Source organism: Toxotes jaculatrix, chromosome 5, assembly GCF_017976425.1.
Source record: "Toxotes jaculatrix isolate fToxJac2 chromosome 5, fToxJac2.pri, whole genome shotgun sequence".
In the NCBI taxonomy this organism is placed as follows: Eukaryota; Metazoa; Chordata; class Actinopteri; family Toxotidae; genus Toxotes; species Toxotes jaculatrix.
In genome coordinates this window covers 12,902,522-12,916,187 of record NC_054398.1, presented here as the reverse complement: position 1 = coordinate 12,916,187, position 13,666 = coordinate 12,902,522, and the positions used below count along the sequence as shown (strand labels likewise).

The 13,666-nt window shown below is 38.8% G+C and overlaps 1 protein-coding gene across 5 annotated transcripts in view; it reads right to left on the bottom strand.

Moving 5' to 3' along the window:
* The window catches only part of shank3a (SH3 and multiple ankyrin repeat domains 3a), a 198,538-nt gene that overhangs the window by 116,085 nt on the left and 68,787 nt on the right, over positions 1 to 13,666 (bottom strand). For all 5 annotated transcript variants that reach the window (XR_005894099.1, XR_005894100.1, XM_041038626.1 and 2 more), the window contains exons 3-4: positions 8,833 to 9,036; positions 1,550 to 1,621 (exon numbers count right to left, since the gene is read on the bottom strand). Coding sequence is in view for 3 of the 5 variants with exons in the window: in XM_041038626.1 (XP_040894560.1) it covers positions 1,550 to 1,621; positions 8,833 to 9,036 (276 nt within the window). In the remaining 2 variants the exon portion in view is untranslated. The remainder of the gene's footprint in view (positions 1 to 1,549; positions 1,622 to 8,832; positions 9,037 to 13,666) is intronic.

Genomic DNA, 13,666 nt, shown 5'->3' with positions numbered 1-13,666 from the left:
GTCCACCAGTCGTCCCCACTAAGTTTTTGCTTTTATTAGTCACCTGCTTACACATCAGTTCCCAATTACTGTTATACACTATGACCCATTAGTCACAGTGTATACAACAGCCAGCACACAAACTGCCAGACTGACTAGGTTGCCTAGTAGCCTTAGAGTGTCTACCAGTCTCTGTCTTATTCTCCTTCCCTGTATCTGTGATCGTGACCACCGGCCTGCCCTTGACCACTGTCTGCCAGCATCAGCTCTTTGGTTCTGTTTGCCAGTTTGGACTGCCGTGTTGGTGCTGCCTACGACCCTCCCTATCCACTAAGTACAGATTTTACATTTTAGGTCAACAAAGAAGAAACATACAGTGCCACCTGCTGAGTATTTTGGCAGAAGCAGTTGCACAGGATTAGTGAAAGATAGGACTGGGGAGATTCGCATGACAGGAAATAAGTGAAATCATTTACTTTAAACTCCCCGTTAATTCTAACAGCGGCACACAACAGACCTGGTTCATGTCTGTGACATCTACCATTCTGCCTTAGTTTAAGGAGGGGTTCAAGTGGGATTTGGCAGGTGGGGTAAGCACAAGACCAGCTGCAGCATGCAGCAGGGGAAAATGTCTCAGACTGATTTGTACTGTGAACACCAGTGGACTTGTTTTCTTTGTGAACAGTCTATGCGATCAGATGAAGTAGGAGTTTATCAACATCTACATGCATGACAGTGGGTTCCGACAGGAGGCAGAAGCACCGTGAAGAACCACGATATGACAATTCTCATGCAAACAGTAGCATGGCTGTTCACATTTCTCTGAGCTGCTCCTCTGCTCCTCTCGCCATACCACTCCTCTGCTCTTTTCTAATCACACACAGAATTGATCTTTATAATAACCTCATGCGTTAATAACATAAAGCTTTATGTTATTAATGCATGAGGTTATTATAAAGATGTGTTCCTGTGTGTGCGTGTCTCTTGCTCTCTGTTTAGATACAACTAGATACTATTTCTAATGAACATTGTGGATTTTGAGATTTCATCATGTGGTGGGAAAAAATCGGGGGAATTGAAACTCCAGCAAAATAAAAATCCACTGAAGGGAAGGGATGGGAACTGAAAAATGATATGTGTTGAGTGTGGGGGCGGGGACGTGTGGTGACATTACTTTCTGATTTATGAGTGAGTAGCTCAATGGCATCAGCTGGAAGGAACACCAGGCTGCAGCACACAAAAAAATGAACTCACTTGACATTATTATGTATGAAACTGCCAATCAGATTTACTTATTAATCGAAAGTGCCAGAATGCCGTTCCAGATCGTTCTGGCCCACTGTAACCCCTGTGTACGAGCACCTGTTGTCCTTATGCAAGGCTCTTAGGGCTCTACATGGCCTTACACAGAGTACTTCAATTACACATGAATGAACCAAATAATTATAAATAAACAAGCAAGTTTTATATATTTCACTTCATACCTGTCATTGTCACTCTGTTTAGAAGGTTGCACAAAGAAAATGCTTCAAATGAAAGGATGAAAGAGGCCACAGGTGTTTGGTCTCACCTTGGTGTGGAGCTTAGACAGCTGCTTTTCATCCAGGTGAGTCTGAGTGTAGACACGTCTCTTATAGCGGAACTGAAACACAATAGGAACAAAATGTAAGAGGCAAGGAGCTTGTGTCTTGATTGCTTAACAAAAACACTCCACACAAAATAAACAATAACTGGTAATTATCAAAGTCACTGCAAATTAATCTGTCACACAGTAACTGCTCATCAGACCAAACTATATGAAATCATTTTTAAATAAAATATTTGATTTTCCCATGAGAGAGAAAGTCACACACACACACGAGCAAAGAGACATAATAACCAAGCAATGACAATAGGGGAACAAATATCTCCCTGTATACGGCTGTCATCTTTTTCCATTGCTCCTACTTGTCATCTTTTCCACAGAATACATCTTCCTTGAAAACATATCTCCTGCTCCTTGAAGCTTGAATATAAAACATAAATTGCAAAACAATAAAAAAGCTTCCCATTTTCAACTGAATAAATGCACAGGAGGAACACTGCATACACGTTTGACAGATTAAAAAAAAAAAAAAGTGGATTCATTTAATAAAGAGAAAGTGTTTTTCTCCACTTTCAGAGGAAATTGTTCTTACAACCCGTAATTTCAATTTCAATATGCCAAATACTTAACAGAACTTTGATGACCTAACAGCGTACTATAAGTTTAAATGCAAATGTTTAACCCTGTGAGACCTGAACTATGAAAGAATGGTCAGAAAATTCTAATTTTTCAAATATGAACTCTTTATTTGTCCCTTTGACAAAATGTAAAAAAAAAAAATTAAAAAAAAAAAATTCTAAGTATATTTTTTGTTTGTATCACACATGTCAAAACATTTAGAAAAGTGAGGAGTGTCTACCAGGAGTCAGTATACGAGCATAAGAGTTCATCTAAAAGGGTTAAATGCAAAGTTTATGCTTGATGGTGATGCAATGAGTCCCAGAAATGTGGGTATCATATATGATACGTACGGGCTCACAGGGTTAAAAGGTAATGAGAAGGTAGTTAAAAAAACAAACAAACAAAAAAACAAAAACAAAAGCTATCTGTACAATTTCTGCATTTGTGACCTGAATCAGGTCTGGGCAACATGGCAGTCAGTGACATCAGTCTTATAAATAAGGTATGGAGCTTACAGCTGAAAGCAAAAAACTGGACACCCTTGGGCAAATTACATATATGGTTGATCTTTGAAGTGAAAAGACGAAATTCCCGCAGAAAACATATTCTTAAAATATTAATGCGCTGTCACTATTTATTTCATGATCTTAAAGGAAACTAGAATTACTGCCTCACAGCTGTTTGCCTCAGGGAGCCAGTCAAGTGTATTCTATCATAATTTGTGATTGAATTCTTGGGTTAAGGCCAAAAATAGGTTTTGCGAGGTCACAGTGACGGAAGTACAACTTGAAAACGTAATAACTCTAGCCACAGCTGTATAGTTCCATCCCCTGGCCCCATATTTGACAGTTTTCAAGGTGCTCTTTTTCATCAAATACTGTTCCCTTCTTTTTTTCAACACACCCCTTTGGTGATTGTGACTGAAGAGCTCAGTTTTAACTTATCCACATGTTGTCTTGCATCTTTTAGACTTTTGCGATGAGGTCGCAGGAAAGGTTTCCTTCAGATGACTCACCCTTGTAGATCCTGCTTGTTCATCAGTGCTGCACAGTGGAACAGTGCACCACCACTCCTGTCTCAGCTAAACCTTCCTGCAGCTCTGTAACATTGCACTTCACCATTCTGCCCAGCAGAAGTTTTCTGGTTCTTGGTCTTGATCTTGTCTCGACTTGCACAATTCCCCTTAAATGCCATTCCTTACGGAAGCTGTCTCTTTAGTTGCAATATTTGGCAATAGAGAAAGGTCTCATATGTCATATGGAATTCATTTTTAACACGTCATACTATATGACCCTGGAACTGTGCTTGGCAGGGCTAGACACTTATAAATGCTTATATTCTTCTACTTCTTCTTCTACCAATCCCAGAAATGGCACAGGAAAAAAGACGGTTCACCCTGATTATGTGAGTTCAAGATTTTACTGACACAAATTTAATCAACTGCAGCTCTTCATTGAACAAGTGCACTTTGGAAAAGTCATCCACTGACACACGAACCGTTTAAAATGCAAAGACCGCTTTTTTCCCAAAATGCTTTTCCCTAGACTTAAATGGCAAGTGTAATTGCACATTATTTTACCCTTTGCTATTATATATACTATTACATATACACTTAAATATACTATTATATATACTACCTCAGCATATTTTTTTAATTATCCAAATGTATTTCCATTCAGCAAGAGTATTTTGGAATTAGATCCCACCCCCCTTTAATTTGATGAATATCTGTACCAAATTTCATGGCAGCCCATCCACTGGTTGGATTACTCAAAGCCTCAAATCTCAACTTGTCCTATTCAAATAAATGTAGTTGTTGTTCTTGTTGGGGATTGTTTAAGATTGTTTGACTGCAAAATACTGTTTGGCTATTGAGTTAATGGATTCAATTTTTTTTGTTTTGTTGTTCACATGTTATCTTTAATGATTACCCAATTCTGGACCTAGCTTTTGTTGACCTGAAGACCTGATGACTCGAATAGCTGCTGCCTCCACTGATAAAACTTGGTCCACTCTTCTCAGAGACAATAAAGCTTGGACAATTGTTATCACTGACAATGGAGTTGGGGCCACCAGAGCTAATGATGAAGATTGAGTCAAGGCTGCTTGTGCCAATGAATTATAAGTGTTGGCCTCATCAGTGCGTGATGATGGAGACTGAATTGCTACAAAGTACGATGCCTGATTTTTGATCACCAGTCAGCTCTTGACAAACCCGGTAACATGTTAAACTCTTCAGCAGTCTTCAGCAATCATGAGACACTTAATTCTCAAGTCAAACACCCAGATTAAACACTTTTGATGCATTACCTCTAAATTAAGTATGTTACTTTTTGTATTTGTGGACCTGTTACGTGATATTTTCCTTAGTATTCTTGTAGCACAAGACTTGTGTGGCAAGTTCATTTACTGGTACATTTACTGCACGATTATACTCCAGGAACACAGACTCTGTGGTACTACACTACTGATAAAGTACCAAAGAATGTGTTCACTCAAAACCACAAATGTCAACCTGCTGATGGCAGTGCAGGAAACCTCAGGGGTTCACCAAAGTCATTACATCCCCGGGGAACCATGACAGTCTGCATAAACGTTTGTGGGAAATCATTCAATAGTTGCTGAGATATTTCAGTCTGGACCAAAGAGGTGGACCGACAGACCTACATTTCCATCCTCAGAGCCAGGCCACTGGCGCTCAGTTACAGTTACAGTTGTGTGACAATGCACAATCTGTTTCTTTCAGAATTGACTTTGAAGTCCTTTCACTTGTTTATTAAGCTTTCCATTGCCAAGCACCTTCCTAATTCAACAACTGCCTTTCATTTTGAGTTCCAACTAGAACTCTCGGATCCTCCGATGCCCTTTTTATTTATAGACTTTTTTTTATAGGACTGTGGAATACCCTCCACTTGAATCTTTGAACTTCAAACTCTTGTTATTTTTAACATGCAGTTAATGGCAGTTTGGACTGTTGTAATTTCAAGATTGAAGTGCTTTTTTAAAGGCTCCCTTGCTTTGTGAGCATCAGTTAGCTTCATCATCAGATCCTCAGTCAGTTCTTTAGAGGAGCCTATGGTTGCTGTTCATGAAATAAAAAGTAACAGTGCATCAACGTTTGAAGAACGAAGCTCATATTTAACGTCTGTCTGCTGCAGGGGTTGTATTTACTTTCGCACACAACTGTATATGTTCTTTCACAACAAGATGTATTTATTTGGACCACTTAAGGTATGTCTGATCACACACAATTTGCTGAGACAAAAAACAGTGACTCATATGTATTATGATCAAATCCTATTGTATATTATTTGTATTGTTGCACCCGTAACTAACACTGTTAGCAATTAATCAACAAAAGAGTGAAATCTGGACTTCGGTTGCAATTACTGTGGCCCACTGAGATATATTTATGTACTTCTGGTACTTAATATTTTAAAACAACAAAGGTAATCATAACTGTACTTAAATGTTGTTATATTCGAGTAACTATAAGCAATTTCATAATATTGCAACATTTTTCAAATGCCTTGATGTAAATAATGCACTGCACAGAACAGACCAATGATGACACAGCTAACAAAATTACTTAAAAGGTAAAAAAGGTTGCACTTAAGAAAAACCCCAAAATTCTCAACCTACTTGTCCTTTCAATACTGCAAAATCATCTGTCTTGGTCCTTTCTTTGTTTTCTGCATTTTACAGGTCTGGTCTCTTACCATTTCATGACTTGTCAAAAGCCACAAGATCTGTTGCAAGCTGCTTGTTTAATAGACAGGTTTCACTGAACACTGACAGCCTGTAATAGCTTTAAAAATGTGTAACTTTCACTGCCCAGGACTTGCAATGTATCTCAGTTCAGTGTGTGTGTGTGTGTGTGTGTGTGTGTGTGTGTGTGTGTGTGTCTGTGTGTGTGTGTGTGTGTGTGTGTGTGTGTGTGTGTGTGTGTGTGTGTGTGTGTGTGTGTGTGTGTGTGTGTGTGTGTGTGTTTCTCCACCGATGTGTAGTGTTCACCAACAGGGTAAATCCGCGACAGAGCAGAGGGTTTTCAGCTGCTAATCCAAACCTGTCAATCATCTCTACACCACCACAGGCCTGAGGGAATAACTGCTGGTCAATCAATGACACACACAGCGCTCCTACAGAGTAGTAGTAGACACTCATACATATACACTCATACATATACACTCATACGCAAACTCATGGGAGCCCACAGCTGCTGAGCTAAAATGTAAGCTTTTCCATGTATAACCACAAAGGTAAAGATGAAACAGATAAAATAAGTACAGTTCGGAGTCAGAATAACTTTATTAACCCCGCAGGGAAAATTCTATATCAACACATCACACCATAAATCAGCTTCTTCCCTTGTTCAGGCTACATGTGCAGCCAAGGAGGAAGTGCAACTGTTTTCATTCAGAAACTCTCCAAAACCCTTTTAAACTTCATTGAAGGTTTTACTGTTCTCACCACCATTCCTTTCCTCCATCACTTTTCAGCTCTGATATTTAATACACAACATGTTTGAAGAAAGGATTCTTATTACTCAAATTACTTTAGTTCATTAAATAATAGTCTTAGCCATGCACAAGACTATTTAGGGAACCTACTGGACACAGTGGGGGGTACACAGCCAGAGACCTCCAAAATGACTTACAAACAACCTGATCCTTCCCATCTACCACACATCTGTCATCTTACAACAGACCTATGTCTATGCAGAGCACCACTCATGACTTTCCCCCCCAAGTATTCCACTATAAAATAAAAAGTTGAAATGACTGGATGCTTTCTAGCGGAAAGCTCATGCTGTACTTAGATTTTGTTCATTATTAGGTATGATAATTTCTTACTGTCTAATAATTGTCTAGCTTTAGTATAAATAGTAACAGTTAAAAGCATGAATGTTAAGAATATAAACCCATTTGATGTCTTACTCCAAAGCAGATCAAAGTGTGAATGGCTGATTTATTCTGATTCATCCACTGCATTTGAGCCTTTTGAGTGTTATATCAAACCATGATTTACTAAAGATGACTTGTCAGTTCACCTGTGAATCAAGTCTAAATTAGCATTTGTTAAGAAACATTTCTCTGACTGTCACAAATCCTCAAGGCTGGTGAAATCCTGGAAGAATGCTCCAGCCTGGAAGTTTTTAAAGGTCTAATTATGTCGACTGACTACCACAAAGAGCCCAACTCAAAAATGGAACTGTGAATCAAATCTGAAAATAATAAGAGCCATGATAAGAAGGTGAGAAAGAAAACTGTGCCACCAAAATAAAAAAAAGAAAACATAAGAAAGGATTTGCATTAAAGAGATGTATTACAATATTCAAAGCAAGCTGGGACTATCATAAGTAATAATGCAGTTAATCATAACAGCAGTATCTTCCAATACATCAGGAACTGACATTAAACTGAGGCCGAGGGAGGAAAGTAAATCTTTATTATGGTCTCCGTCTCTTGACACTTCATAAAACTACAGAAAATAAAGACCGCCAGTCAGAAAGCCACCTGACATCTTTACACCACTTTCTGCAAAGGGACACATCTGTATGTATGTGATTCTCTCAGATCACACACCATGATGGACAAGCACTACAATTATCTCCAAGAGATGACAGCCGCTGCAGAAAACACATTGTCATTGAGCGCGGGATTATTGCTGCTAGGTTTGACTGACACATCAGATCAGAAATAACACACTGCATGTGCAGTGACGCACACACCCACATGCTGTATGAGCCTGCACGCGTGTGTCTGTGATACGTACACACACAAACAGACAACTTAAAAAAAAACTACAGCAGACGCTCCTCAATAATGTTAGCTTACAAGATGACTTACAAATGGCAACGCCAATGACAACAAGCACCTTGTGTTTATTTGAGTTTAGACACCACTACAGCGGCTCATAAAGGTTAATCTGAAATGGCTAAGTTGAATACTGGTTTGCCTGCATAGACTCTCACCTTGTTGTTATATAGTAATTAAGGATGTTAGCGTGCTATATGTTAGCATGTCAGATTTTGCAATATGCTTTACGTACTACTACGTTATTATATACTAACATTACTACGGTCTCTAGCAGTGCGAACCCTCTCTGCTGTAACACTAGTATCAAGCAAATCCATCCTTTTCCGCTATGCTGTACTGCTCTACGTCTTTAAGAGTGAAACAGGATATGAGCTTAGTTATTTTCTTCATCTGATCACAGGTGGATGGAAATTTTGTAAAGTGGTGCCGCTTGTTTACTAGTACTAGAGCCTGGTGCTTGGTTTTTGTTACAGTTGGTGATGGCGTGCTCAGTATTCATTAAATACTTCACCTATAATTTACAAAACTAATTTAATTTGAACTCTAATTAAAAACCCTGCCTGTACACTGTAGGACACTGTCTAGATAATGCACTATACCCTTGCAGATGGGTTCTGCCCTTTTCGTTCTGTCAAAATAACTTAATAAACAACTGAAAATTTTGAGCTTTGGAATCTGAAAGATGAGAAAAAGGATTCTGTATGTAAATAAATTTTCCCCCCACAGAGAGATTATGTATGGTGCTGTGGCATGAACCAGCTCTGTTTCCACTTTCTTTTCTCGCTCACGCTCCCTCAAGCCTCATACATACACATGATCCCTACCTACCTCCAAGTAAGGTACGGGAGCAATGGATGGGAAGGGGTATTCCCTTAGCTGTCTCTCCTCATCCAGAAATTTGCCAGCCTTGCCATTGTAAGCAGGCTGGAATAGGCCATAGTTGAGTACATCCTTCAGGCTCTGGTTGAGAGTACACAGGATCCGCTGCTTGGACAGCCAGATAGGAGCATCCACATTGAATTTCATACATTTCTGCAGACACAAGAACAGAAGACAGGGGAAGGTTAAGTACATGTCATTTGTCTAAATATCACATACTGCACTTCAGTTGAGTAGAACTAGGAGATTGAAGAGTGATATTTTACTGATTCACATAAATATAACATTTAGACGCTGAAAATGCACAAGAATATTAAATAGGATCCCTTTCATCAGAGAGGCATTTATTGAACTTCCAATGTCATGCCCAGGGGAGAAGCTAGGCCTTTTATTGTAATAAGCAATTCACAATGGTCCAGTAGCATTTCACCGTTTTCCATTACTTTTCACAAAAGGTCATCTCAAGAGCTTGTGGTAGTTACCATACTAAAGTAAACAAAACCAGAATATAGGCAAAAGCTCTTACAGAAACACACTCTTGACATATACATTTTCAGCAGCATAAATTCAAGTCTACATGTAAGTGTGTATTATTAATGCTCTGAATGGAACTGCTACACCAATCGCAGCAGTAGCACTGTCTTCATTCATAAATGAAACACTTTACAGGTATGGATGCCCGTTGGTAAAATATGAAAAATAGAATCCACTCGGTCAACTTCTATGCTCTAATAAACAACTGTACATGTAATATATAGAATAAAGAATGCTGGTTCTCTCTTTTCCATAAATTACTGATATTAATACATAGAGTTTGGTTAACTGTTAAATGAACCTCATATACTGCGTGTATCATGCCAAATTTAACATGAAATAAACTACCATGCTGTTTTCTGGTTTGTACAGAGTGTCAAGGACAATGGTTATTGTGGGTAGGCAGAGCACTTCCCTCCAGTTACCACATTGTGGAGCCTAAGCTACAGACGGCAGATAGAGAGAGAGAAAGAGAGAGAGAGAGAGAGAGAGAGAGAGAGAGAGAGAGAGAGAGAGAGAGAGAGAGAGAGAGAGAGAGAGAGAGAGAGAGCAAAACCCACAAGTATTAAATCAATCACTGCTGCCTGCAATATTGATTCGGAACCTCAACTCTATCCTGTTCAGCACCACTATGTTTCTGACACTCAGACACAACTGTTGCGAAATCACATCATCTCACGGCAATACATCGCAACTAACAGCCACATGCAAATGCCAAGATTCAGATGTATACAGGGAGCTCTGACTGACACATCAGTACATCCAAAAACAGAAAAAAAGTATTACAGTTGCTGCAAGTGCAACGACCTAGAAAGATTGAAAGCATGTAGAGTTCCTACAGTATTACCAAGAGGCAGGAATCTAACTTTTTTAAATATTCATAAACAGAAAAAAAGAAAAAAAAAACAACTGAACAAATTTATTTGTACGTTGCTCCTAGACACACACACCCCGACACACTAAGGCAGATATAATATAAGGTTAAGGGAGCAAACGAGTGGCTGCATTTGATGGTAGAGGTGTTCAGCCTCAGTCATTAAGAGACAGTCAAATGTTTCATGACATCAGCTCCTTTCATTACGTAAGCAGAGAGCAGATGCAGTGTACTAAGCTTTCTGAAGCCACTGGGCTTGAGTGAGTATCTATGCACCATCTGCATAGATGTGATACATGTGAAAACAAGTTTTGTGATGGCAAACAACAAAATATTTTCCCCCAGTAGCATATATAGAGGCTAGAATTACTGCATTAACATTTTAGCTATCTCTTATACATTTAATTAAATGTATAAGAGATAGCTAAATGTAAATGTAGCAATGATTTCCCATCTGAGTAGTGGGATAGATTCACAAAAATAGCAATCTTCAAGATAATGCAGAAAAATTCAGGGGTTAAATCTCTGTTTATCCATAAAGATGCCTAGCGCGGAAATACCTCCAAACTCTAACCCTCCACTGGCTACTTTTGTCAGGTACTGTCACTGAAGATGTTTTGTCCCCCTGTATAACAAAACTAACATCAAATGTAGCTTTGAAAAGCTGCATCTTCTCTCTGAGAGGTTGCCTTTTTCATTACACTAAGGGATGATGGAGGGCTGAAGGGAATGAAGGCTTAGGACTAAGAAGGATACTTGGGACAGTCTTGTTGAAACAGGGAGATCTTGCTATCTCCAAACAGCCACACAATGTATGAACACAGACACACATAAACAGAAACAAACATACATATACACATACACATACACAGAACTGCAACTTCAAAGAGAAATAGCATCAGATGTCATGTTAAGACTGAATGGGATGGACTTTTGATCATCTTTCATAGCCTAATAATTTCTTGTTTCTACTATACATGCGTGTCCTTGAGTGTGTGTGTGTGGATATTCTGTTACTATGTTCAGTATGACACATCTTTAAGATAAATGTTTTCTGAATGTCTGGTTCCTATGTGCTTTTTAACACTGAGGCTTCCATCCTTAACCTGAGCTCATTACTTACTGCATTAGTCACAAGCCAACCGTTGGAGGTCAACCCTTAAAACGTTCACCTCAAAAACATAAGCCAAGGCAATACCCATAAAACAGTCTCAATCATGGCAAAATGTCCTTGTGTGTTATCAGCCTTGTGTAGGAAAGAGGTTAAACTCAAACAAAAACAGTCAGAGCTTGGAAAGTCACTTTCAAGAGCAACTAAATAATTACAGTGAAAACTGATACACACAGACAAAAAATAATACGAAGCCACTGTGAAGAATAAGCTGTGACAAGTAAAAAAAAAAGCTCCTTGAGGTGAACATCATCTCCAATTTAATACTGGCTTTGAACAAAACTTATTACCTCCAGGATTTGTTAGAGTCTGGGTACTGTTATATCACTGAGCTGAAGGTGCAGTTTTTCTATGGCAGATAAAGAACACGCTACATAGGAATCAAAACAAAACTCCCAAAGAACACAATAATATATCTGTGTTAATATACAGGTATTTTTTAGAAAACAAAACAAATAATACAATCTTTTCAGATGCCCATACACTATTGACTGATGATGGGCAGACAAGCAAATGTTTCATTTTGGTTAAAATCTAACAAATTTTGGACAGTTATCAGTCAAATCATCTGTTGTGGATGGAGAGAAAATGTGCACACACGTTTTTTGGCCACTGTTGTTATATCAGCCTGAGACAGTCAGACCACGGGGCTTTTCATACAGCTTCTAATAAAACACAGTTACACACAGAGAGTTAGGCACTGTTCATTATTTATCAGGATAGGGGATGATTCACAACAAGGGAGGGACATCAAAGAGCTTTTTTAAGCAAAGAAAAGGGACTTTGATTGTTAATTTTGGCAAGAAGAAACATCCTCTTGTTATTTATCTGTTGTTTTTGAAATATGTTTTCCTTTCCTGTAGTATATGTTTTGGGCCCTCTAACTGTCATCTTTCAGTGCAAATACATTATACAAGAAATTGAGTGCTTGTTGTCCTCTCTCGCTGTACGCACTACAATGCACAGCATTTTCAAGCACACTTCTATAACTGGTAAAGTGCTCAAACTCTAAAGGGTGACTTTCCATTTTTCCTATCAGCCTTATTCGTAGCTGCTCTGTTGTGCAAAATAACCTTGTTTCCAGTTCTCAAGGTGGGAGCACAAGATGTACATTTTTGTAATTGTGGGTCCCTGAGTGTGCATGCATCACTTGTATTTAAAAAAAAAAATACAAAAAATAACAAAAAACAACTGACAACAGAATGAAACTCTGACATCTCCCACCACGTATGCTGTCTACGTGTCCACTGACTCATGTCCCCTCTCCTGCCAGAATCTCATTACACCTGTTTGTATTGTAGAGTGCTGGCACTGTTGTGGTAATCAATGAAGCATCAGCAGTAAAACTTTCATTTAAGGACTTAAACCTAATTACTGTTTCATAGAAGGATTACTTTGGTGGTTAATACTAAAACCAATGACTGTAATTACTATATTTAGGACCAGCTAATGTATAATTTTAAAATCAAGAGGAGGTAGCTGCAATTAAACTAGTAGTTTAACTACATTTTGCAGTAGCTTGCTGGTAGTTCAACTACATTCATATGTGCGCAGTGATCCAAGTAGTTAAACAAAGGAAACCATTGCCTCTCTACTGCCCCCTTTCCCTTTCACCCTGGGTGCTGTGAAGGCATGTCCGGGCAATGGATTCGTCAGGAAGCCACTACCACACACTTGACCTTTGTGTAGTGCATGTGGAAAAGGGTGGACGTTGCTCAGTGCTCACACAGTAACAAGGTCTTCATGAATAAACCTCCCAAATCTCAGCCTGCGAAAGAATCACCACGGCTATACTTTAGCAAACACATGACACTTACTAGCTCCACTGACAAAACCTTGGTTTTGGTTTATGTATGACCTGTGAACAAGTAGGCGCTTTTTGCAATAAACTCAACTGAGTGGCATTTGACTTTTTTGTACTATATTTTGTTACAGTTTTGTAGCACATGTACATTGTCAGTTTGATCATTCTTTTCCAAAGCCATGCTTTGCACGCTTACATCTGATTGATTCAACAATTATGCCAGATTTTCATAGAGTCAATTAACACCTAGTTATTAAATGTACCGTAATTTGTACGTGGTTACTGGCGCCGGATATATAACGCGTGGTACACAAAGCAAAGCATAAAGTCATCCAGAGCCAAAATGCTTCATGTATCTTTCAAGCTTAATACTAAAATCAGTGAGATTGAGTTCAATCAA